Source organism: Salmo salar, chromosome 04 (assembly GCF_965601325.2).
Source record: "Salmo salar chromosome 04, fSalSal1, whole genome shotgun sequence".
NCBI lineage: Eukaryota > Metazoa > Chordata > Actinopteri > Salmoniformes > Salmonidae > Salmo > Salmo salar.
The window spans coordinates 82,652,080-82,677,127 of record NC_138294.1 but is presented as its reverse complement, the minus strand read 5'-3'; the positions used below and the strand labels follow the sequence as shown (position 1 = coordinate 82,677,127).

General features: G+C 40.4%; 1 protein-coding gene across 1 annotated transcript in view; it reads left to right on the top strand.

The window, feature by feature from the left end:
- Positions 1 to 541: 541 nt before the first annotated feature.
- LOC100380779 (glucocorticoid receptor) overlaps positions 542 to 25,048 on the top strand; it is a 121,339-nt gene continuing 96,832 nt past the window's right edge. The window contains exons 1-2 of the mRNA XM_082974756.1: positions 542 to 1,958; positions 8,374 to 9,452. Coding sequence (XP_082830882.1) covers positions 8,383 to 9,452 — 1,070 coding nt within the window. The 5' untranslated portion in view covers positions 542 to 1,958; positions 8,374 to 8,382. The remainder of the gene's footprint in view (positions 1,959 to 8,373; positions 9,453 to 25,048) is intronic.

The window sequence follows — 25,048 nt, the reverse complement described above, 5'->3', positions numbered from 1 at the left end:
CCTTTTAGTAGGGTGTAGGCAGTTCAATTCTGATCTTTGCCCAATTAATGGGAAAATATCTGTTTTGATTAGTCAAGACACCAATTAGGGAGAAAAGATCAGAATTGGGCTGTGACACGCTGATTACGTTTAGACAGGCAGACCAATTCTGATATTTTTTCCATGAATTGGTCTTTTGAACAATCACATCAGATATTTTTACATTAGACCTTTTTCAGAGCTGATTTGATTGGTCAAAAGAGCAATTAGTAAAAATAATGTAAGAATTGGGCTGCCTGTCTAATCACAGCCAAACAAACCTTTACCTATCAAGCATGTTACTGTACATGTATAGTTAAATGTACTGTTATTTTATATAAATAGGCTAATCTAGACAAGTTCCTCTAAAAAGTTGAAATATTAATGGAAGACAGTCATTGCATTCATCAACCTACATACTAATTAATTGGATTATTGTTACTTTATAGACGCTAAGATGCCTGCTTTTCACTTCAGTGTTATGAATCATTGGCATACATGAGAGCCTCTCTCTGCGCATGTTTGTTCTTAGTAAATTAGTCCGGTTTTTTTTACGGGCGGTTCAAAGTCTCGCAATTATATTATGTTTTAATGAAGACATCGCGTTTATCGAATATTGTATTTCACCGAATCGGATACATTTTTTCCCAGATATGTAGATACCCTTTCTGAGAGCAGAGCGAAGGGAAACGGTGTTCCAGAGCCAGCTGTCATATGTGTTTATTTCCAGAGAGGTCGGTGGCTGTCAACGTGCCTTTCTTCCGTCTATCTACGGACTGTGCTGCGCCATTGAAATTCTGCACGTCAGGCACAATTTGTTTTGCTTTGGCTTGAAGTTCGCAAAATTGTGACTAACTCTAATGTCTCTTGACCGCGTTTTTAGTTTGTAATTTAGACAGCTGCCTTCACATACTGCAGTGTCGCGTGGAACGCGCGTCGAGTCTAGAAAGTTTCCTTGTATTTTAATTCAGTGGCACGCGCTTCGTTTGTACTTTTTTCCGTACTTGTTGGTTAGTGACGGTCTTTGCAATGGGTTGTCATTCGTAAATAACATTTTATACTTTGTTGTGGTCTCACTTTGTTGTTTATTTACTCACTCAGTCGTGTGTTTAGAACTAGCAATTATTGACAAAAGTTAAAGTTTTGAAAGGTAGTTACGTAACGTTAGCTAGCTGCCATTGTGTGGGCGAGTTTGGCGAAACGTGTGAAAGCGAGGTAACGTTGCAAGTAATCGAACAAACTTTAAAAACGTTTTATTTTCAAGTTTGCATGTTTACTTGATAAGTTTATTATCTATAAATTGATTCGATAGTCAAGCCGACGTGCGCAGCCGTGTTTTTGACAGATTTTTCGAGTTCAGTCCTGTTTGTCTTTAGAGGGGCGTTTACCCTGAAGTGTCAAACTAGCTGCCCGGCCTCAGTTCGCTACATGTATGTGCACAAGCTAATATGTAGCTAGCTATGATATTATCTAACGGTCAATGATTGTTCTAACGTTATTGTACTGCATCATAGCAAGCTTTTGGTAATGTCAATGCTGATATCCTTCTTGAATTTTTATAGCGAATTCATGTTTTCTTGTGCTTAATGTCTGATTACATCTAGCTAGCAAACTGAATTCGGTGCATTGCTAGCAAACCGTACAGTACGTGGCTAACTTGACGGCAGCTACTTTTTTTTAAACGTTTGACACCCCCAGATATTTAGATTTGTTAGATTAAGTGATCAGGGGAATAACAGCGCGAGAGATGGTTATGTCAAGGCTTTTTAACTAGCTAACTTCACTATATTTTCGTCTCGCGAGGAAAGTAGAAAGCCATTCAGCTAACGTTGCACGATAAATATTGGCTGTGAAGACCGTTTGGAAACCATAGATCTCATAATTCCAGCAAACTCGAACTGGAGATGAACTAGCTTGGAAAACTCCAATTTTTGATACAGGTAACATTAGCTAGTCCTTTGATTGCATCTTATTTGTTGTATTTTTAAGATATCTTGGATTATTAAACTAGTTACATCTGCTAGCCATGCATCCTGTGTATAACGTTACAGCATAAGTTTAGCATATATTTTATTGTGGAATGATTTAGCTATAAGGTAGTGTGATCCCTGTGCTATGGCTTCTGTAGTTCGACGCCCACCATATCGGTGTAAAATTAGGCGACTCAGTGTTGTTAGAGCATTATATCACTGTCGACCCCTGAGCCCATTGATGCTGGACTCAGGGGTCATTAGCCATACTAGCTAAGCTTAATAGACATACTTTTGTTTTTAATTAAGGTCTTGATAATCACTTTCTCCTGTTTGACTTGATACAATTGCCGGTCGCAGCCAACAGGTTGCACCACTGCGGCGCTTGGTTTAGCTTGTACAACTGGACATTACTGTGATAAACGAAACCGTTTTTGCGCCCAATCACAGACGGACAGATAACTGTTAAAGCTAAAGCGCTCCATTTTATTTGTAACTAAGTTACACTTGTATTCTGATTTTTAGTTTTATGTAGAATGTGAGATTCTAAGATCAATCAAGAATAAAGGCTATCGACATAAGATACAATTTGCCATTGGTATAAAAATAATGATTGAACTGAACGACGATGTATAGTTCAAGGTAACGTTTTCAGATTAAATATAAACATTCAATGAGTGAACGTCAAATCCCAAGAACAACATACTTGCTGTTATGCATAGATACAGTGCCCTCCGTAATTATTACAGATATAGCGAAACATTTTTTTTTATCTTTATTTGGCTCTATACTCAAGGTTTGGAGTTGAAATCAAACAATGACTATGAGGTTAAAGTGCAGACTCATCCATATCGTGTGAACCGTTTAGAAATTACAGCGCTTTTTCTACATAGTCCCAACATTTTACCGGACAAAAAGTATTGGGACAAATTCACTTAAATGTTTATTAAAGTAATACGTTAAATATTTGGTACTATATTCCTAGCTCACTATGAGGACATCAAGCTTGTGGCAACACATTTGTTGGATGAATTTGCTGTTTGTTTTGGTAGTTTCAGATAATTTTGTGCCCAATTAGAAATGAATGGTAAATGATGTATTGTCTTTTTGAGTCACTTTTATTGTACATAAGAATTAATGTTTCTAAACACTTATATATTATTGTGGTTGCTACCATGATCAAAGATAATACTGAATGAATCATGAATAATTATGAGTGAGAAAGTTAGAAACAAAAATATAATACCCCAGAAAAATGCTAACCTCTTCTGTAATGGTGAGAGGTTAACATGTCTTGGGGGTATGATATTTGTGCGTCTAACTTTCTCACTCATCATTATTCATTCAGGATTATCTGTAATCATGGTAGCATCCTACACTAATGTAGAAATGGTTAGAAGCATATTCTTATTTACAATACAAATGACAGTACATTATTTTCCATAAATTTTTATTGGGCACAAAATAATCTGAAACGCAACCAAAATAAACATTTGTGGCGTTACAAGCTCGATGTAGTCATTGCATGCTATGAATGTGGGACCAAATACTTAACTTTTGACTAATTTAATACACATGTGAATTTCTCCCAATTAATCTTGGTCACCTAAAATGGGGAGCCGATGTACAAAAACGGTTCACCCGATATGGATGAAAATACCCTCAAATTAAAGCTAACAGTGTGCACTTTAACCTCAGTCATTGTTTGATTTCAAATCAATATTTTTGGAGTATAGAGCCATAAGAAGAGAATGCTTCACTGTCCCAATAATTACGGAGGGCACTGTATATTCGATAGGCTCTACATTCATTGACAAAGCTTCACTGACACAAGGCAACAACATATTCTAAGTCAGCTATCCAACCAACAAGAAAAGGATAGGGGATACCTAGTCGGTTGCACAACTGAATGCATTCATTCAACCAAAATGTCTTACGCATTTAACACAACCGCTCTGAATCAGAGATGTCCGTGGGCTGCCTTAATCGACATCCATGTCATCGGCACCCGGGGAGCAGTTGTTGTTGTTGTTGAGGGATAACTGCCTTGCTCAAGGGCAGAATGGAATATATATATATATATATATATTTTTCACCTTTCGGTAACAGGCCCAACACTCCGCTAGGCTACCTGCTTAAAGTAAGATTGAGTGTTCAGTGTGACCTGCCTAAGAAAAATAACTATTCTTTAATAACCACAGTGAATAGGCCTAATATATCAGTTAGCTTGTTATAGTCACAGCGAACATTATTGAAGAAATAGCATTAAGTATGATATGTCGGATGTATTTTCAATGGGTACGGGGGAAAAGCATTTAGCAAAGGCTGCAATGTTTGAATTTAAGCTAGTTGAAGGTCATGCTAAGTTATGTATTCTAGTAAAGGGGTCCTTCCTTCTTAAAATACAGTGGTAAGCCTGGGAATGCCAGTCTGAAGACTTGCACTTGGCATGCTTCCAATCTGTACAGTTGAGAATCCCTCAGGGGGACTTTCTGTTTATCACCATTTGTGTGATTAGATAAAAAAAAAAAATCTAACCTTTATTTAACTAGGCAAGTCAGTTAAGAACAAATTCTTATTTACAATGACGGCCTACACCGGCCAAACCCGGACAATGCTGGGCCAATTGTGCGCCACTCTATGGGACTCCCAATTACGGCTGGTTGTGATACCGTATTAAGGTTAACTCTTTCAAAGGTCTACATTATAGCCTACACCTCTGTTTTCAGGATTTGAGGTATTTTTACTATTTTATTTGTAGCCATCATGACAGTAAAAACCCATGTAGCTACAACATTGCAGTATTGTCCCCCACTATTAAATTGGGGAGGGGACTGTGGATCGGTCTGTGTCTGTCCGTTCGTTAGTCAGACGCGATATCTGACAGCACTTGCCTGATTTTGAGGAAAGTTGGGTGAATGATGCGTCTTGCCATAGATCTGGGATTAACAAAATGACCCTGATTGGCCCAAGGCTGGAGCTTAAATAATTCAATCAAATCAAAGTGTATTTGTCACGTGCGCAGAATACAACAGGTGTAGACCTTACATTGAAATGCTTACTTACAGGCCCTAACCAACAGTGCGATTTTTAAGTAAAAAATGGGTATTAGGTGAACAATAGATAAGTAAAGAAATAAAAATAATTGTGAAAAATAACAGTAGTGAGGCTATATACAGGCACCGGTTAGACAGGCTAATTGAGGTACAATGTACATGTAGGTATGGTTGAAGTGACTATACATATGATAAACAGAGAGTAGCAGTAGCGTAAAAGAGGGGTTGGTGGGTGGCGGGACACAATGCAGATAGGATTTGAGGTAACCGGAACCCCGGTTACATACAGGCACCGGTTAGTCGGGCTAATTGAGGTAGTATGTACATGAACGTATAGTTAAAGTGACTATGCATATACAGTGAGGGGGGGAAAAGTATTTGATCCCCTGCTAATTTTGTACGTTTGCCCACTGACAAAGAAATTATCAGTCTATAATTTGAATGGTAGGTTTATTTGAACAGTGAGAGACAGAATAACAACAACAAAAAATCCAGAAAAAAGCATGTCAAAATGTTTATAAATTGGTTTGCATTTTAATGAGGGAAATAAGTATTTGACCCCCTCTCAATCAGAAAGATTTCTGGCTCCCAGGTGTCTTTTATACAGGTAACGAGCTCAGATTAGGAGCACAGATTTAAAGGGAGTGCTCCTAATCTCAGTTTGTTACCTGTATAAAAGACACCTGTCCACAGAAGCAATCAATCAATCAGATTCCAAACTCTCCACCATGGCCAAGACCAAAGAGCTCTCCAAGGATGTCAGGGACAAGATTGTAGACCTACACAAGGCTGGAATGGGCTACAAGATTATCGCCAAGCAGCTTGGTGAGAAGGTGACAGTTGGTGCGATTATTCGCAAATGAAAGAAACACAAAATAACTGTCAATCTCCCTCGGCCTGGGGCTCCATGCAAGATCTCACCTCGTGGAGTTGCAATGATCATGAGAACGGTGAGGAATCAGCCCAGAACTATACGGGAGGATCTTGTCAATGGTCTTAAGGCAGCTGGGACCATAGTCACCAAGAAAACAATTGGTAACACACTACGCCGTGAAGGACTGAAATCCTGCAGCGCCCACAAGGTCCCCCTGCTCAAGAAAGCACATATACATGCCCGTCTGAAGTTTGCCAATGAACATCTGAATGATTCAGAGGACAACTGGGTGAAAGTGTTGTGGTCAGATGAGACCAAAATGGAGCTCTTTGGCATGAACTCAACTCGCCATGTTTGGAGGAGGAGGAATGCTGCCTATGACCCCAAGAACACCATCCCCACCGTCAAACATGGAGGTGGAAACATTATGCTTTGGAGGTGTTTTTCTGCTAAGGGGACAGGACAACTTCACCGCATCAAAGGGACGATGGACAGGGCCATGTACCGTCAAATCTTGGGTGAGAACCTCCTTCCCTCAGCCAGGGCATTGAAAATGGGTCGTGGATGGGTATTCTAGCATGACAATGACCCAAAACACATGGCCAAGGTAACAAAGGAGTGGCTCAAGAAGAAGCACATTAAGGTCCTGGAGTGGCCTAGAAACCTTAATGACTTGGAGAAGATCTGCAAAGAGGAGTGGGACAAAATCCCTCCTGAGATGTGTGCAAACCTGGTGGCCAACTATAAGAAACATCTGACCTCTGATTGCCAACAAGGGTTTTGCCACCAAGTTGTAAGTCATGTTTTGCAGAGGGGTCAAATACTTATTTCCCTCATTAAAATGCAAATCAATTTATAACATTTTTGACATGTGTTTTTCTGGATTTTTTTGTTGTTATTCTGTCTCTCACTGTTCAAATAAACCTTCCATTAAAATTATAGACTGATCATTTCTTTGTGAGTGGGCAAATGTACAAAATCAGCAGGGGATCAAATACTTTTTCCCCTCACTGTATGATAAACGGAGAGTAGCAGCAGCGTAAAAGAGGGGTGGGGGTGCGGGACAATGCAAATAGTCCGGGTAGCCATTTGATTACTTGTTCAGGAGTCTTATGGCTTTGGGGTAAAGCTGTTGAGAAGCCTTTTGGTCCTAGACATGGCGCTCCGGTACCGCTTGCCATCCGGTAATAGAGAGAACATTCTATGACTAGGGTGGCTGTGGTCTTTGACACTTTTTAGGGTCTTCCTCTGACACCGCCTGGTGTAGATGTCCTGGATGGCAGGCAGCTTAGCCCCAGTGATGTACTGGGCCGTACGCACTACCCTCTGTAGTGCCTTGCGGACGGAGGCCGAGCAGTTGCCGTACCAGGCAGTGACGCAACCAGTCAAGATGTTCTTAATGTTGCAGCTGTAGAACCTTTTGAGGATCTGAGGACCCATGCCAAATCTTTTTAGTTTCCTGAGGGGGAATAGGCTTTGTCATGCCCTCTTCACAACTGTCTTGGTGTGTTTGGACTATTCTAGTTTGTTGGTGATGTGGACACCAAGGAACTTGAGTCTCTCAGCCTGCTCCATTACAGCCCCATCGATGAGAATGAGGGCGTGCTCGGTCCTCCTTTTCCTGTAGTCCACAATCATCTCCTTTGTTTTGATTATGTTGAGGGATAGGTTGTTATTCACCACCCGTCCAGGTCTCTGACCACCTCCCTATAGTCTGTCTCGTCGGTGTTCAGTGTTGTGTCGTCGGCAAATTTAATGATGGGGTTGGAGTTGTGCCTGGCCACGCAGTCGTGAGTGAACAGGGAGTACTGGAGGGGACTGAGCACGCACCACTGAGGGGCTCCAGTAATTAACTGAAATTTGTGCGTCTTACCAGAGAGGAAGAGGCGAAGCGAGAGGGATAACTGGGCCCAAATCTGTCTTCTCCTGCAGGAGGTGTTTGTCACTTAAAATCGGTGTTGTGTACTTCATTTTTGACTTGTGCCTGTTGTTCACATGCTTATCTGCCCTCATTGGATAGAATAGTCACTCCTGCCTTCCATTTTTGAAGACATTTCTTGTCATTGTTAGAGCTGCCGCTTGAGTATCTAGTCAAGATAATGGATAATCTTGGTCACACAATAACTGAAATGTGTTAGTCATGCGATATCTTAATTGGCCCAAAGGTGGAAGCTGCATCATTCGTGGGGGATGACATGTTTACGTTTGCTGTCATATTGCGTCAGTCACGTAGAAGCCAGGAGAGGTGTGATCATATTGTGGTTTATACATTGAAATTATTGCATTCTATAGGAACATTTGTAAAGAACACAGTACCCATTTCTATTCAGACATGTTTTTTTTTTTTAACCTATAACTTTGGTGGGCATTTGAATTATAATTCTCTGTTGGTGTTATGAATTTAATTACAAGCACATTCTAAACCAGTGCTTGCATTCCTCTGTGTGTCAAACAGGATCAAGAAATGGATCCAGGTGGACTGAAACACAGCATTAACAAGGACAAGGGCTTGGCTTTCGGTAAACTCTCAGAGAGCGGTGTAGAAGGAAGCTTCTCGGGTGACGCAGGTGGTTCCAAGTCCACCACATCAACCTCCCTGATGCATCTGCCAGGCTCCAGACCCCAGCCACCAGCCAGAGACTCCGCCAACGGACTGAATGTCACTACGACTCAGATGGAGCTCTCCACAGGGGGACTCACTATAGAGGAGTCTGAAGTGAAGGTAATGGAGAAGGCCCTTAGAATGCAGCAGCCACAGAAACCGCAGCAGAACCAACAGCTGTTTGAGAACTTTGCTCTGTTGGAGGCGAGTATTGCAGATTTGAATCGATCCAACACCCCAGGGAGCTCTGTACTTGAACGCCCTCATGACCTTTTCTCTCTGAAAACGGAGAAGGACAGGCTTGACATGGGGTCAGTCAGCTTTGGACAGTCACAGAAGGACTTGGATGTCAACGAGAGGCTCCTTGGCGACAATACAATGGACATTCTGCAGGATTTGGACTTGCCTGGCTCTCTGTCTGACCTGAATGAGTTTTACGTGTCTGATGAGGCTGCTTTCCTTTCCTCCCTGTCAGTGGAGGATGTCCTGCTCGAGGACGGCAACATGGAAACCAAGCCCATAGACTGTAGCAATGGGGGAAACTGTACAAATGTGGACAGCGCGGACCAGCAGAAGCAGCTTCTGGAGCCAGGCATCTCCATGCCTGTCATCAAGACGGAGGAGGATGCTGACACCTCCTTCATCCAGCTTTGCACCCCAGGGGTCATCAAGCAAGAGAATGATCGTCGGAGCTATTGTCAGATATCCAGCCTGGACTTGCCTAGTACCCACAACTCGGTGGGTTCCATGAGCGGGCCGAGTTACCCCTATGGAGCAAACACCTCGACGGCAGTGAGTCTACAGCAGGATCAGAAGCCTGTCTTTGGCCTGTATCCCCCACTGCCCTCAGTCAGTGACAGCTGGAACAGAGGCAACGGATACGGGGCTGGATCAGGGATGTCGAGCTCATCTTTTCCTGTCGGCTTCAGCAGGTAGGTTACTCATGACCCATGGATTTAATGTAGGCTATTGTGCACTTTTGAATGGTTAATTATTTATGAATAAGTATTGATTTTAAGAATATAAATAGATTTTTATTTCAACATTCGACATCCCTGAATCTGAAATGTTCTTTTAGAGATGCCTTTGTAAGCCATGGAAATTGTCTTAACCAGTTTGGTGCACTACATTTATCACGTGGCAGTTTTATACAGATTTTTTTCGATTCACTTTCACACAATTCCCAGCTTTGTTGCTTAGTCTATTATAAAAAGGAAAGCACTGAATGCGTCTGTGTGAAGGAGACATGTTACATTTTTTTTTTTCTAAATCTGAATTTATCTGGCACACATCGATCTCTGAACTTGTTGCATGCCGTTGCTTTCTTGCAAATGCACTCATTTGTTAATGAATTGTGTAGGCAGGGTGCGTTGTCAGCTGGGAGGCCACATGTACAGATCTGCTTTGGTCTGTTGCTTTGCTGTCTCAGACCTTTTTTTTCAGCACAAACACATCGGCCTCCCCGAGTTCTCCTTGCTCCACCCAGAATTTGAGTCCTTGGCCTTTGCTACTCTTAAAGGCTCTGCATGGTCAATCCGTCGATTGCAGTGGCCCTAGAGCATTTACGGTGATACGTCCTCTGCAGAAGTCGTGGTATGCACAAAGCTGTTGTCAAGGAATTGAGTTTGTGTTTATACAGGACTTCCTGCCCCCACCTACCGTCAACCAATCATGTCAATGCGGAGCTATATGGAGCCCTCCGCATTTGTTACAAAATTTGAGAGGCGCATGGTGACGCGGTACGTAGCTTGATTTGGCTTCTGCATTCCTCTGGAGGCTACGCAATTGCGTCACACCCTCCATACGAAGGCTCCGACCACATTTAACGGATTAAGCATAAATTGGCTTTCACTGTGTATCAGGAGCATTGATACTGGGGGAGGAAGGATGCGACAGTACATAACTGCACATTTATTGACTGTATATACAATAGCAGAGGCTAGAATTAAAAGGGTAATATGTCATTGGTCATTAAGCACTTGAGCAAACAAGTATATTTTGCTTCTGTGCTGTGTTTGTTCAAGCTGCTGCTCTTTCAGAGATTTAAAATGGACACAATTAGAGTTTTGACTTGCTGTTTTTTCCCCAATGTATCGTGCTCTCATCCAATGTCACAATGTGAGGGTTCATGGTACGTTTCTCAGAATATCTTTAAGACAGCTTTTCTGAAAGTATGGGTCGTAGACCTATTAATGGTGGGTCGTCATGTCAGCGTAAATGTATGATTATTTAATTAATTACTGCTAGCCACAAGTTGTTAATACGCACAATCTTCATGAAATGCAAATACAGCGATGAGTTTCTCTCATGGTTTCATACAAACTTTTGAGGAGTGCCCACAATGTGTTTGGTGTGGGGAAGTGCTCAAAACGAACAAATTAAAACATGTCCTGACCAAATATCCACAGCATGGCAGTAAACCTAGGGAGTTCTTTCAGAACAGGGCATCATTTAATTTTGAAATGTTTTATTTATTTAAATGAAACCTTTTATTTAACTAGGCAAGTCAGTTAAGAACAGTCTTATTTACAATGACACAGTGGGTATCTCAGGGATTCGATCCAGCAACCTTTCGGTTACTGGCCCAGCGCTCTAACCACTAGGCTACCTGCCGTCCCGGCTTCAGGAAACAGTGTTTCAACAGTGGGAAAAGTAAATAAGCTAGCAAGGGATTGTTGTCATTTTATAACAGGTGATAAGCAGAAGTAAGGGAGTACTATCTCTCATAGTAGTAGATGTGCGTTTCTCTTTCAAACAATCCCCTTGTACACAGCTAATAGCTAGCTAGCTAATGTTAGCCATAGCAAGCTTGCTAACAGTATTCTTTTTTTTTACCTTTATTTAACTAGGCAAGTCAGTTAAGAAAAAAAAATCTTATTTTCAATGATGGCCTAGGAACAGTGGGTTTAACTGCCTGTTCAGGGGCAGAACGACAGATTTGTACCTTGTCAGCTCGGGGATTTGAACTTGCAACCTTTCGGTTACTAGTTCTAACCACTAGGCTACCCTGCTGCCCCAAGTACTTATGAAGATTAAAAATGATCAGGCCTCTTGTACATCTTACTGTAGAAATTATTGTTGAAAACTAGTTTGTTGCTGGTAAAATACAAGTAATACTTTTTATTCTGAACTGGAATAACTGTTTAAAGCAAGATGCTTTTTGAGGCAAACACAGTTCTGGGTGGCTTTTCTACAGCAGGAAGCGGTTTGCCTGACTGACTGAAGGCTGTAGATGTTCTGATCAAGCTTGGCACCACATACCTATGTGAGTCAGTGTTCTCAACTCTGGCGAACTTAAAAAAAAAAAAAAAGGTACAGAAACCAACTCAATGCTGAGCATGATCTCAGGGTTGCACTGTCACTCTGAGCCCAGAATAGACATGCTTGTTGAAAACTTCAACCAGCCACACACCTCTCATTAGGACTGTGTTTGTGTTTTCTGGTCTACATCTGTGTGATGTGATCAATCAGTTTATTCTAGTTCAAAGTAAAAATCATTTCTTATATTTTAACTGCAACAGTTCCAACCTAGACAGATATTTAAGTGTTTTTAATGGGTGGAGAAAAAAATAATTTTTCTATGGATGTTTCACTTTGTATTTTTGTTTTAGCCATTTGGGGAATGAAATGTACCGATCGTTTGGTTGCATGTTTAAATAAGGAACTGTGTGTCCCAGGAACACACAGATTTTGTCATTTGGATCCCAGGCTGAAAAAGTGTAAGAACCCCCTGCTCTAAGATATAAACCACTTTTTATATATATTTTTAAATATTGGGTTTTGTCCTAAGCTAACATACAGTATTTGGTTCTCAGTGAAATGTTTGGAGATGGGCAAGTTCTCTGAGTTCATAGGGAGTATAGTGCTGCAACAGGCTTTTCCATCGAAAGGAATTTCTACAAACTGTTGATAATTTCACAATGTGTTAATAAGCAAGACACAGTTGACAAATTGTTCCTATTGCCTCCTCAGACAGTTGACGTATCTCCAATGTGATTTTCAAAATGGCCTATAATTGGATTTTAAAGGGGAAATTTGGGGATTAGTACATCCATTTTTGGACTGAAATTAATGATTAGGCATAATATTGCATTCTTCCAGATGAAATGCTTCTGAGTGGGTGTGTTTTTTTTAAACAGAGTTTGAGCAAGTATGAAAGATGGACTGACAATTTCATGTCTGCTTTCCTTTCTACTGTTATTTTACTGGTGCTCTTGAAATGTGTTTATTTATTACCTAATGCTTATTTTTAACTGCATTGTTGGTTAAGGGCATGTAAGTAAGCGTTTCACTGTAAGGTCTACACCTGTTGTATTTGGTGCATGTGATAAATATAATTCGATTTTGATTTTCTCCATTAACTTTCGATTACATTTCAATACCATCTATTCACAGTGGCATTAACAAAACAACAGGTCTGTAGACTTCAAGTAATCAAATATAGATTCTTGTAGTTTCTGTAATGAAATTACAATAAGCAGGGTTTCTTTCCGTGGTGCCGGACAACGTGACCAGATTTAAATTTACTGTCCATTTGAGAAATTTACCAGACCCATGTGTTGCGTGCATAGCCCGTTAGGGCATCCACCCACAGTGCTCAGAATGACAGAAATCACATTTAGATTCAAACCATGCAACTCCTGTAATGACGCAGCCAATAAAATGTAATTTTCTAACATTTTCCAAAATGCAATTTGAGGGAAAACACCATTCTGAACAGCGCACCTGATGCGAGTGGTTCCAAATGGGACAGAGATGAACATCTCAGTTAGAAAGAGGTGTGAATCTGAAGATGCAGCTATTGTGCCTTTTTAGCTTCTGGACATCAAAATAAAGTTGATATGAAAACCAATAAAACAGGAGAGAAATGGTGTACCAGGAAGTCTTTTTATAAAATAATTGCCTCGGTCGGATTTTGCCTAGGCTACTTTGAAGCAAGGTAAGATATGCCTCAATATGAAGTAAAAGATTCAGGTTTCAAAGCTTTTTTCATTTTATTTTCTCAATGCATACTGCCTTCAGCTCTCATTGTGACGTGCTGATAGCCTGCCTACCGTTGCCTGCACTTGAATGTCAACTGGGAGGCGTGCTTCAATTACCAGTTGAGAAATAAAAATTGTAGCTCTTTTTAATTGTGGCCATCAACTGTTTTTAACGCAATTTGCATTTACAATTGATACAAGTATGATAGTTGTGTTGGATAAATAGAAATGCTTGATGACTAACAAAAATACACATGGCAATTATGGTTGGACGGTATCCAGATTTTCATATCCTCATAGAATAACGCTGTAACCTAACAAAATGTGGAAAAAGTCAAGGGATCTGAATACTTTCCAAATGCACTGAGCTTGTCTGATGCTTTAAGCACACTATTTTGATTTAAATAATTAAGACACATGGCTCAAGGAAAAAGTCCAATGGTCACACTGTGTTAATAAAAATTACAGTGAGTGCCTGTGTGACTATCGCACGTTGTCTTGCTTTCCTCCGTACTGCAGCGAAAAGGCACCACAGCACAAAGTTTTTATTACGCTGTCCGTGCTGAAGCCGCAACATAATTTCAGCCATTTCGTTTCTTACTTGTTTCTGACTTAATTTCTGTTACCGAAATCCATAATTTGTTAATGGAAGAAGTTCCTTATTCCCTCAACTCTTGCTGTCTTTACGTGAAACATGTATGCATCACATGCATGTGACCAATAGGGCCTGACACAGCCTAACATAATCACATCAAGAAATTGGTTATACCAAACTCAATACAGTAATGTGAGAATGAAACTGGAAACGGGCGAATGTTTACTGGTTTCTCGGGGAAGGGGAAGTCAGATCTGTGGAAGACATTTGACTTAGTTATGGAAACTACGGGAGATCAAGAAAAAGGAGGGTATACAATCAAACATTGCGTGAGTATTATGTGCCAAACAGTTGCTGATAGGTTAATGTATGTATGTATGTATGTATGTATGTATGTAATGTATGTATGTATGTATGTATGATGATTTGGAACAGTGTAAACAGCACTTAAATATGTGTACCAGAGTCTGGTCTAATGAGAAAAATAAGGTATATAACACCTTTTATTACAGCAGACTGAACAGTTGCATGCAGTTGTGAATTGTGGTTTATTGTTTAGGCTAATTATTCAAAGCTCCCTTTTGTTAAACTAAAATGCTTGATTGCATTTCAAAGCAGGAATGTCTCCTATGCTGTGTGATGGCATGAACAAATTAATAATTGATACAGTATATTGAAATATAGGCCTAAGTAAGTTACAGTATTAAGACTAAACAGGAGGCGCTCTTAGGCCTACAGCTCAATGGTGGTTATACAAGGATACTATACAAAGCTTACTAATGATAACAACATACATTTATTATGATTGTAACAATACAAAGGAGATCAAGAAAAATGAGGTTATGGGAGCGAGAGCTGCGTCCATATATGTGACAAACCGGTGCTGTTAGATTATATTTATTTTTTTGCTTGTATGGAGTAGTGTAAACATTGCTTAATAAAATATGTAATACCAGTCTGTTCTAACACTTTTTAAATTGCAGCCTTGGCTTGGTGCTCACGGAATCAGTAGTCTTTTAAACAGATTTAAACAGGCAACAGAAGTAAGATCTATTTTCTTTCTGCAGATATATGCATGATTTATAGTTACTTAACATTCTATTGTTGTCCAACATCTCATTTGTCGTTATGAAAAAGTATAAACACAAAAACGACAGGCTGGATGACATCAGCAGCCTGGTGGTCCAAAATAGCATAACGGGTTTATTGGTGTTAAAATATACTAAATTCATTTGTAAAACAGATTAGTGTGTGTCAATCTAGCAAACCAGGCAACTAAAAGCAACATTCTGAACAATATTTTGGTTTGTTTCTAGCTGGTTAGCTAGCTAGCTAGTTAGCTGGCCAGCCAGTTCAAATAATGTCCATATCCTATAGCTGACAACGTCTTAACTTTAGTGGATTTGTATTAATTATTACAGGAAAATAAACTCAAAACAAGGTCATTATTTACACATTAATGGCGAGCTAATTACAGAAAATAGCTTTCGGTTGTGAGTGTGATGAAATAAAAGCAGGGTGTTCTACCAGATAGTGTCCAGGTTCTAAAATTGTCTAGTTGGCCTAACATTATATCCTAATTTGACTTTGGTGCAGGTCATGTTGTTCACATTACCGTTTCGTAAACACACACTACATCAAATGGAATCAAAGTTTATTTGTCACATGCGCAGGATACAGAAGGTGTAAATGGTACAGTGAAATGGTTACTTGCATAGCTAGCTTGCTAAACAATGAACCATAATCCCAGCACATAACAAACTACCCTGCATCAATCTACAGGTAGCTAAAGCTAACCACCAATTAGGTTCAATGTTAGCTAGCTAACATTAGGCTATAACTAGCAATGCAAATGGCTCTGCGATACGAATAATGTTACTACACAGATCATACACGTAACGTTAGCGAGCCAGCCAGCTAACGTTAGCTAGCATAGCTAACAGTACGCTTTAATTTGCAATTACTTTCTGACCAAATTAGAAACGTATTTGAAAAATGTAGCGAGCTAGACTCTCTTACCCGTATACATGGATGAATGTTTCTCCTTCTCTGTCACTTATGCCATGGTTGCCCTTAGTTTGAAGATGCAATCCGGAGACAGGTGTTTTATACACCAGCTTTCTGTGTTCTTTTTTGACTCCCTCCGCATTTGCAATCAAACACCAGAATTTTCTCCCATCTCCTTAGCAATCACACTCTGCTTTCACAGGGCATTCCAATGATTTCATTACTCGGTCCTCCAGAAAGTGGAGAGCCTTAGCAATACCTTTTTTTTGCAGTTTTTCATGATATCTTAAAAAAATAGCCGCGTCAGAAAGGATGACCTACGCATACTGAGCAGCACATGCTATAGACAGAAGCGCGCTACATGGCAGACCAATCTGAACATCTCTCGAAATGTCCAGCCCATCATTATCTCAGACAATCATGACTACCGGGAAGGTTCCTGTCTTTCCGTGACTTAACCAACTAGGCTCTTAATTTTATTTGTATTTACATATGCCATACAAGTTTGTTAAGGCACATGAAAGTTCACATATTCCAGAAGGCATTTCTACCAAAAGTGCATTTTGATTTAAAAAAAATCTATAAAAATTACGTTGAAATGCCCTTCCTGTCAAGTAGTGACGCGCGACATACGACTAGTTTCCTGAAACTAGTCACATTTAATAGTTAGGCTATTGATTTATAGAACGAATTAAATTGGGGTTTCTTCTCTCCTCAATTTTCATGAACAATTAGGCTAAGGCAAGGAGTTTCCTTGTCTCTGCTGCTACTTCCTCCGCCGCATTGTTCTCAATTCCAATATGCTTGTTAACTTTACTGTTATGCACATAGCAACGTAGGGAATGGTGCCAATTCTGATTGTTTCAGAACAGCGGACAGCGACTGTATCCAACTTGGGAGAAAGCACATTTGTTGTAAAATAAAAGGGTTGCACCATTATTTTTTTTACATAAAATAACCATATACAATTTCAGTATCATGTCTTAGAGTGATGGACTGTGCCATACCCTTGGCCCTTGCAATGGATATGTACACTGAGACCGGTGCAAATCAGACAGGTGTCTTGTGCGGCGTTATTTTTTAAAATATATACTAGCGACTGCTCGACTAAAGAAATCTGTCATCCAACAGCCTATCCACCAGTAACTAAATGGGGTCAGCCTTAGACTGTCCTGGGGAACTAAATTAAGCTTCATAATATAAGCTTCATAATGTATCTACAAATATTCAAATAATACAAAATAAAAAAACTAAATAGTTTTGACCATCCTGTGGCTATTTCCAAGTAGCCCGGTATACCGCCCAGCCTAAAGGCAATTTATTTCCACTAAATTACGCTAATTAACCTATAGACCAGGGATCATCAACTAGATTCAGCCGCGGGCCAATTCTTTTCTTGAGGGAATGGTCAGGGGGCCAGAACATTATTACAAACAATTTGTAGACTGTAAATTGACCACAAGAAGCCCAAATGGATATAATATTTGACACTAATATCAAACCTCAATCATTTCAAACATAATCATTTCAAATTACTTTTGTTTTTTTTAGTAATAAAAATGAAACATTTACTAAAACTTGGGGGGCCAAATAAAATCACCCGCGGGCCAAATTTTGAACGGCAGTGTACATAAACATGGAATCACTGGTCACTTTTAATAATGGAACACTAGTCACTTTTTATTAATGTTTACATACTGCTTTACTCATTTCATATGTGTATATACTGTATTATATTCTACTGTTTTAGTCAATGCCACTCCGACATTGCTCGTCCTAATATTTTTATATATATGTTACTTTTACTTTAAGATTTGTGTGTATTGTTAGATATTACTGCACTGTTGGAGCTAGGAACACAAGCATTTCGCTCCACCCGCAATAACATCTGCTAAATATGTGTATGTGACCAATACAATCTGGTTTGCACTCATGATGACTGGTCACACAAGCCTTAAGAAATGCTTTTTGGAATACAAATAGACTGCTTTGTTTGGCCTGAATTGGCAAATGTTCCTGACCAACCGGTTCATTAGGTTCATTATTAATCATAGCCTCACATGAAAATATCTTGAAAGGGATCCATAAATGTGGAAAGATGTTGCAACTTCTGATACAGCAAAGGAAACCTAAATCTGTCATTTTTTTAAAATTGCGTCAGCCAAATGTGGACCCAGAATCTTAGTGGCTCTACTGCAGGCCACATTACAGCTGAGAAATCTTGTGTAGACCGCAGCCTATTTGCATAGTCAGGAGAGGTTAATTATCTGCATACTATGACTTAGTGTTCTGTAAATCAGGCTACGTTGGCCCTGTTCTCTGCTATTTTGTAATGGCATCAAGCTCTGGCTTTGCCAGCTGGCCATAGTTTGTCTTTTTTGGAACCAGTATGCAACTAAATGTCATCGTTAGACCCTAGCGGGTGTTTAACATGCTGGGGAAAATAATTACATCTTGGTGTGAACTGCTCATTTGACCAGTATTGGTTTTTCTACTGTTTATTTCCATGGCACTTTACAGTTCCTGCATGGTGATATCAAGCTAACTTTCTTCAACGGATCCTCAGTGGCCAGCTCTCAGTCGCTTATGAATGTTGGTGTCTTTTGACAATTCCACTAATGGTCCACAATAAATAACTTTCTTTCTGTATTTCTTGTACTTCCCCTACTGTGAATTCTGAGTTTTGTTTAAACTTGTTTTCCAATCAGAGTATGGAGGTAGTGGAATTTCCTGCCCTGAATTCCAGTAGCGCTCTGATATTGGTTTCGGAACAGAAGCGAGAGGAGTTGGAAGGATTAGTGTGTGTCTGTCTGCCTGGCTGTCCTTACCTTTACACAGATGCCACCATATGCAGTTTTTAAAGTCTCTGTTAAGATTCTGTTGATCTAGAACAGGGATGGGCAGCTGGATCAATTTTCTTTTGGGGGGGGGGGGAATTCAGAGTTAGAATAGACAAGTTGCAATTTTTTTTTGTCAGTCACTGACAGCCACTCGATTATCCCATGTCAGCAGTTTATTTAAATAATGTTGATAGTCTAGTGGCCAGCTAACTTACCAATCTAAACGTGTTGTAGTCATGGACGAATTACTGACTGATGGGCCCCTATTGATCTCCACCCTTTGGCAAAATGTGTAGAATTGTACAAAAAAAATGATTGCGAAGAGAGTGGGTAGATAAAATGTTTTGCTCGGAAGGTGACAAAATGTTGCTTAGGGCCCTCAAAACGCTAGGGCTGACTGATGGCATGTGTGGATACGCAGACCCGCGAGTGACTGGGGCCCCTCATGAGTTCCAAATAATAAATAAAAAATTGGGGGCCCTAGAAGTAATGTTCTGGTCAACTCCTTGGCTCCATTTGATTGGGTGGAGTCTAGTGTGCTAGTCCCGGGTGAGGAAGGGTCAAACTGCCAGGGATAGTTTTCCTTTATGGTTCTGGCAGAAATACGACCAGCATTAGCAGCTGCTGGAGGGAATTATACTTACCCTCATGGCCTACTTCTTCTAGCTTAAGTTTTTATTTTGTGAGATGCAGAGATCTGTTGAAAAATCCTAATAAACACACATGACCACAAGGCAGTGATTTAGAATTTTGTTCTTGTTTGTTTTTCTGCTGTGAATTAGGGCAGCTGTACAGATTGGTTGGAAATTCAGTTGTGCTAAAATGTATTGGGTTGGTATGTCAGTTTTCAATAGGCTGAGAACTCATTCCTCACGCTGCAGTGGAGTTGCATCAGCATCCACCGTCTGTCTCCTTTTGGGAATCCATTCGGCAGATGAGAATATTCCAAAATTCACTTAAAATAATAATTACATGCAACTGATTTGATGTACCTTTCCATTTGCAGTGTATTCAGTTCCACTTGTTCCTCTTTCGGCAATGTCAAGTGTTTTTCGAGCAGGAATTGTGCTCTTACAAAGTTGACCCTGTGAGGCACTGACAGTAAAGTATAATATTTATATGCAATGGAAGTACTCATAAAACGAATTACCGTTGCGCTCAACTTTGAACGGAAGTGGAAAAAGGTTATTTCTATGTTTTATAACTGACCCCCCTGTAGCCCTTAAGACTAGCAGGCTTGTAAGGTAAGGGCCTTCATTTGGATGGATATCCATGTATGCTGCAGGGAAGGGCACTGTAACAAATCCAACCGGCATACACAGGCTACTGGATTTGGAGCATACCAGGGCACTTGGCATCAGTTCGCAGGCTGGAATTTCCTCACTTGAAATGTTTGTGTGGAATGCAGTGCCCTGCCACTGTGGTTACCAAACTTCACCGTCTCTGGAGAACGTCTTCTCCTGGTAGTCTCCAGGTGCATGTGAAGACGTTATCGATACCTTGGGCGTGTGCCATTCCATTACCTCAGACGCTGTTACATGATTACTGTACCTGTTGCTGTCGTCAATGATTTGCTTCAAGGTTATATGAATAGTTGTTCATATCTTAATGTATGTCATTGTGGTTTTGAAGGTCTAAGTGTCATAGTCACTGTTAATGACCACAACTGATTCTAAAGCAGGCATAGTAAACTTTCCTGGCTACCCAAACTCCTTACACCGGCCAGACACTACACCACTCCCACGGTCGTTTAGTTTATTCTATGCAATGAGTCTGGCTCTGAGTACCTCCCCGACACTTTTCGTGAACGCAAACACATTCTAACCGTTCTGATTGGACCCAAAAACCGATGGGTTGGGCCATAGCCAGAATAAATGTGGGTAAAGCAGCATTTTGAATTTTTTTTTAATTTGCTTTGATACTCTGATTTGGTTAGAGATGATCCAATCGCTAATGACACTTTGTACAACACCAATTGTTTGACGTCACCTCAAACGACTGCAACGATGGTAGTCTCTAACTGAAGTATGTAGCGAACAGGGAGGTAAGTTAAACCCATGTGATTTTAATGTAATGCTCTTAAGAGCAAGACTAACTTGTGTATATATATTTTTACTGTCTAAAGTTTGCGGATTTGTTGACATCCAGTAATTTCTTTGTATCTATACTTGGATACAGTAACTTTTAGATCTATACTTAAGCAATAAGGCCCGAGGAGGTGTGGTATATGGCCAATATACCATGGCTAAGGCTGTTCTTATGCACGACGCATCGCAGAATGCTTGGACACAGCCCTACTAGTGGTATATTGGCCATATATCACAAATCCCAGAAGTTCCTTTTTGCTTTTATAAACTGGTTACCAATGTAATTAGAACAGTAAAACTAAATGTTTTGTCATACGCGTGGTATACGGTCTGATATACCATGGTTGTCAGCCAATCAGCATTCAGGGCTCGAACCGGTATTAACCATTATCATTTACATTACGACAAGGAATGTAACTGTTAGGCCTATAGCGTGATTTGTCACTAACTGTATCTGAAACGGCTAAATGTGTCATACTATAATGGCCTGTCAACTGGTTGACTAGGGACATGAGGGTTGAGTTGTGGTGTGTGTTTGTCGGTTTGTGCCTCCTGCATTTGTTTTGAGACTTGCTCTCTCGCTGCTGGGCATGGCATCAAGGCAGCAGTTCCTCATGCAAAGTGTTCCATTCTCACGCTACAGGGCTGTATCACAAGACTTGGGATGGCTGACTGGCCCCTTTGTGCCTCTCTCAAGGGCTCCTACTGTATGTCGCTCTTGTAATCATTAACTTCTCTGGGATTAGTGGCCCACCTCGACAACAGCCAGTGAAATTGCAGGGCGCCAAATTCAAACAACAGAAATCTCATAATTAAAATTCCTCAAACATACAAGTATTATACACCATTTTAAAGATAAACGTCTTGTTAATCCAACCACAGTGTCCTATTTCAAAAAGGCCTTATGGCGAAAGCACACCATGCGACTATGTTAGGACAGTGCCTAGCCACAAAAAACCATAGACATTTTCCAGCCAAGGAGAGGACTCAAAAAAGCCAGAAATGGTGATTAAATGAATCACTTACCTTTGATCTTCATCTGGTGGCACTCCCAGGACTCCATGTTACACAATAACTGTTCGTTTTGTTCAATAAAGTCCCTCTTTATGTCCAAATACCTCCGTTTTGTTTGCGCGTTTAGTTCAGTAAACCAAAGGCACAAAGCACGCTGACAACATCCAGACGAAGTCAAAGTTCCATTAAAGTTCGTAGAAATATGTCAAACGATGTTTATAATCAATCCTTATGATCTTTTTATCATAAATATTCTATAATATTTCAACCGGACAATGCTGTTTTCATTAGAAAGGAAAGAGAACGAACGGCGCGCTCACGGCCACCCGCGATAAACAACTCATGGCTTTCAGCTGAGCCACTTGCTCTGAGTGGTCTTATTCTCTCCCCTTTCACAATAGAAGCCTGAAACAACTTCTAAAGACTGTTGACATCTACTGGAAGCCTTAGGAAGTGCAATCTGACTCCACAGACACTGGATACTGGATAGGCATTCACTTAAAAAACTACAAACTTTAGAATTCCCACTTCCTGGTTGGATTTTTCTCAGGTTTTTGCCTACGATATGAGTTCTGTTATACTCAGACATTATTTTAACAGTTTGGGAAACTTTTTAGTGTTTTCTATCCAAATCTACCAATTATATGCATATCCTAGCTTCTGGGCCTGAGTAACAGGCAGTTTACTCTGGGCACGTTTTTCATCCAAACTTCCCAATGCTGCCCCCTATCCCAATGAAGTTAATGGTCATCCTCCATCCAGAATGTCAACTATGGTTTTTATTTTTAATCCCTATTGATCTCTATTTTTAGTAATTCTTGGCTCAAACACTACTGCTACGTTTCAGCAAGGTCTCGGTTCACTAATGATTGGCAGGCTTGATTTGTTGTCACGCCCCTCTGCAATGTATTTTTATCAGCTGTTACTGAACCCGTCTGACACTGATTAACAGAGCTCTAAACCGAGACACACCTCACACTCTCCTTAGGAAAAGAGTCAACGCCATGAGCTGTGAGTCCTTCCCTCATTCCTCACAACCGAAAGAGGCTATTTCAATGTAATAGGCCTATTTAAAAATAAACATGTCCCACCATAAATGTTACATTCTATGTTATGTCCATCAGACGTTCCGCCAGCATAGATTTGAATCCGTTGAGTGCGACTTCATTTGGGTGAATGTGATGGTCAATAAACACACAACTTTGCTTTGGCTGCAGCACCCCAATGTGCAGTCGGCTACAGATGAGGTGTGCATGAATTGGAAAATCATTAGCTTATCCTTTTTTTATGCTTGTGTGTGTGAATATTTTTGTCAGTCAAAATGATGGATGGTGTTAAACCTTTTATGTCAAAGCTTCAAAAAGGAAGGAAATCGGTTGGTTAACGAAAACCCATGATATACATTATTTTTCTGCCCTTACCACAGATGCTTTGAAAATGTTCAGTGTTTTCACCTGACTCTCTCATGGATACTTGGTAGTTCCATCATTATCCATAGAGGCCATGGAGACTGCATGCATAACTGCATAAACACAATGACAGATGGAGACATGGAGTTGGGCAATATGAATGTAACAAAGTGGTTCTTCCATTCTGCTGTGAGTGACTCATTTTTAAGGGGTTTGTAAGAAGGTGAGCTTTCCTTTTTTGGGAGATGTTGAATTTTGCACTTGCCTGTGAGCAGCTGCAAACAGAATGGTTTGTACCAGGTTTTAGGGCAATACATATTACTGGAAATGTTAACAACCCCCTCAATACCAAGCTATTGGACTCCCTAAATGTTTTCTATTGGTTGACTCAAATGACCGTCTGTTGACGATAAATAAATTGCTGCCTGATCATAATTGAAATGAACAGCAAATTGCTCCCTCAGATGAGAAATTAAATTGGCATCAATCAGGTATTAGGCTGTTTTATTTTTTATTCCTCTGACCACTTGAAGGTTAATGTATGGCCGAGTCCCAGGTCTGAACTACAGTATCTCCCAGTTGCATAGCTAGGCTGCCAGAACCACAATTCTCAATCACTAGTACCAAGGCCTAAATGTACATTTTCAGTCATGGATTATGGAGTTACCCCAACGTAAAATCTATTTTGGGTAGACACAGTAGCTAGTAATACAAGCTACTAAAATCACGGTTCTGCACAAATGTTCCACTACTGTTTGCTAGACTGAGACAATGGAAGCAAGTCGTTTATTAACGCTTGCGCATCTCAAAAATATGCTTCGCAGATTCTGTGGTTTCAGGTAGTAAATCTGTCACTTGAGTTAGTTTTACCCTAAGGACGAACACATCATTGGTTTCCTGATTTAGGCCTGTACTGGATATGTACCTCGTTCAGGGTTTGTGTGTGTGGGTGTGTGTGTTTTTCTTCTTCTGGTGGACAGCCAAACGCTCAGAGATCTGTGTCAAGCTGCACTGACAAACAAGTTCTAAAAGTAGGCTGTGTAAAGTTGACGCCGACTGTTCATCTGCCGTTGGTTCGGTGCGCTGGGTTTTAGGGACCACCTACTGGTGGATTGCTGACATTTTCCTGTGATTCTATGTGTAAAATCGGTTTGCAAATGATGGCCGGCACTCTGTTCGGAGGTGGTATGTACTGTCGGCAGGCAGACACCTGGTGTGTCCGAGCCTTTATATACAGTATCGGAAGCCATGCCTTTTATTATATCCCGCACAGGCTTAGCTTTTAAGCCAATGCTTTGCACTCCCTAACACACTAAGAGCCAATTAGTGTTGTTAATTGTTTTGGGCTTTCAGAAGGAAGTTTTGATTGTCCAGTGGTCAAAACAATTCTCACACCTGCTGAAAGTCATCGCACTTTGACTCCAACCAATTTTTTGTTTTGATTTCTTTGACACCCCCCCCCCCCAAAAGCACATTGATGCAGGAAGCCATACATGAACAGTAGTCTGAGACTTCTCTTCAGCAGTCGGCCTACTCGTGGTTTGTAATCTGTTTTGGAGTTGTGCCCAGTGCCCTTCTAAATCACCTTTGTGGC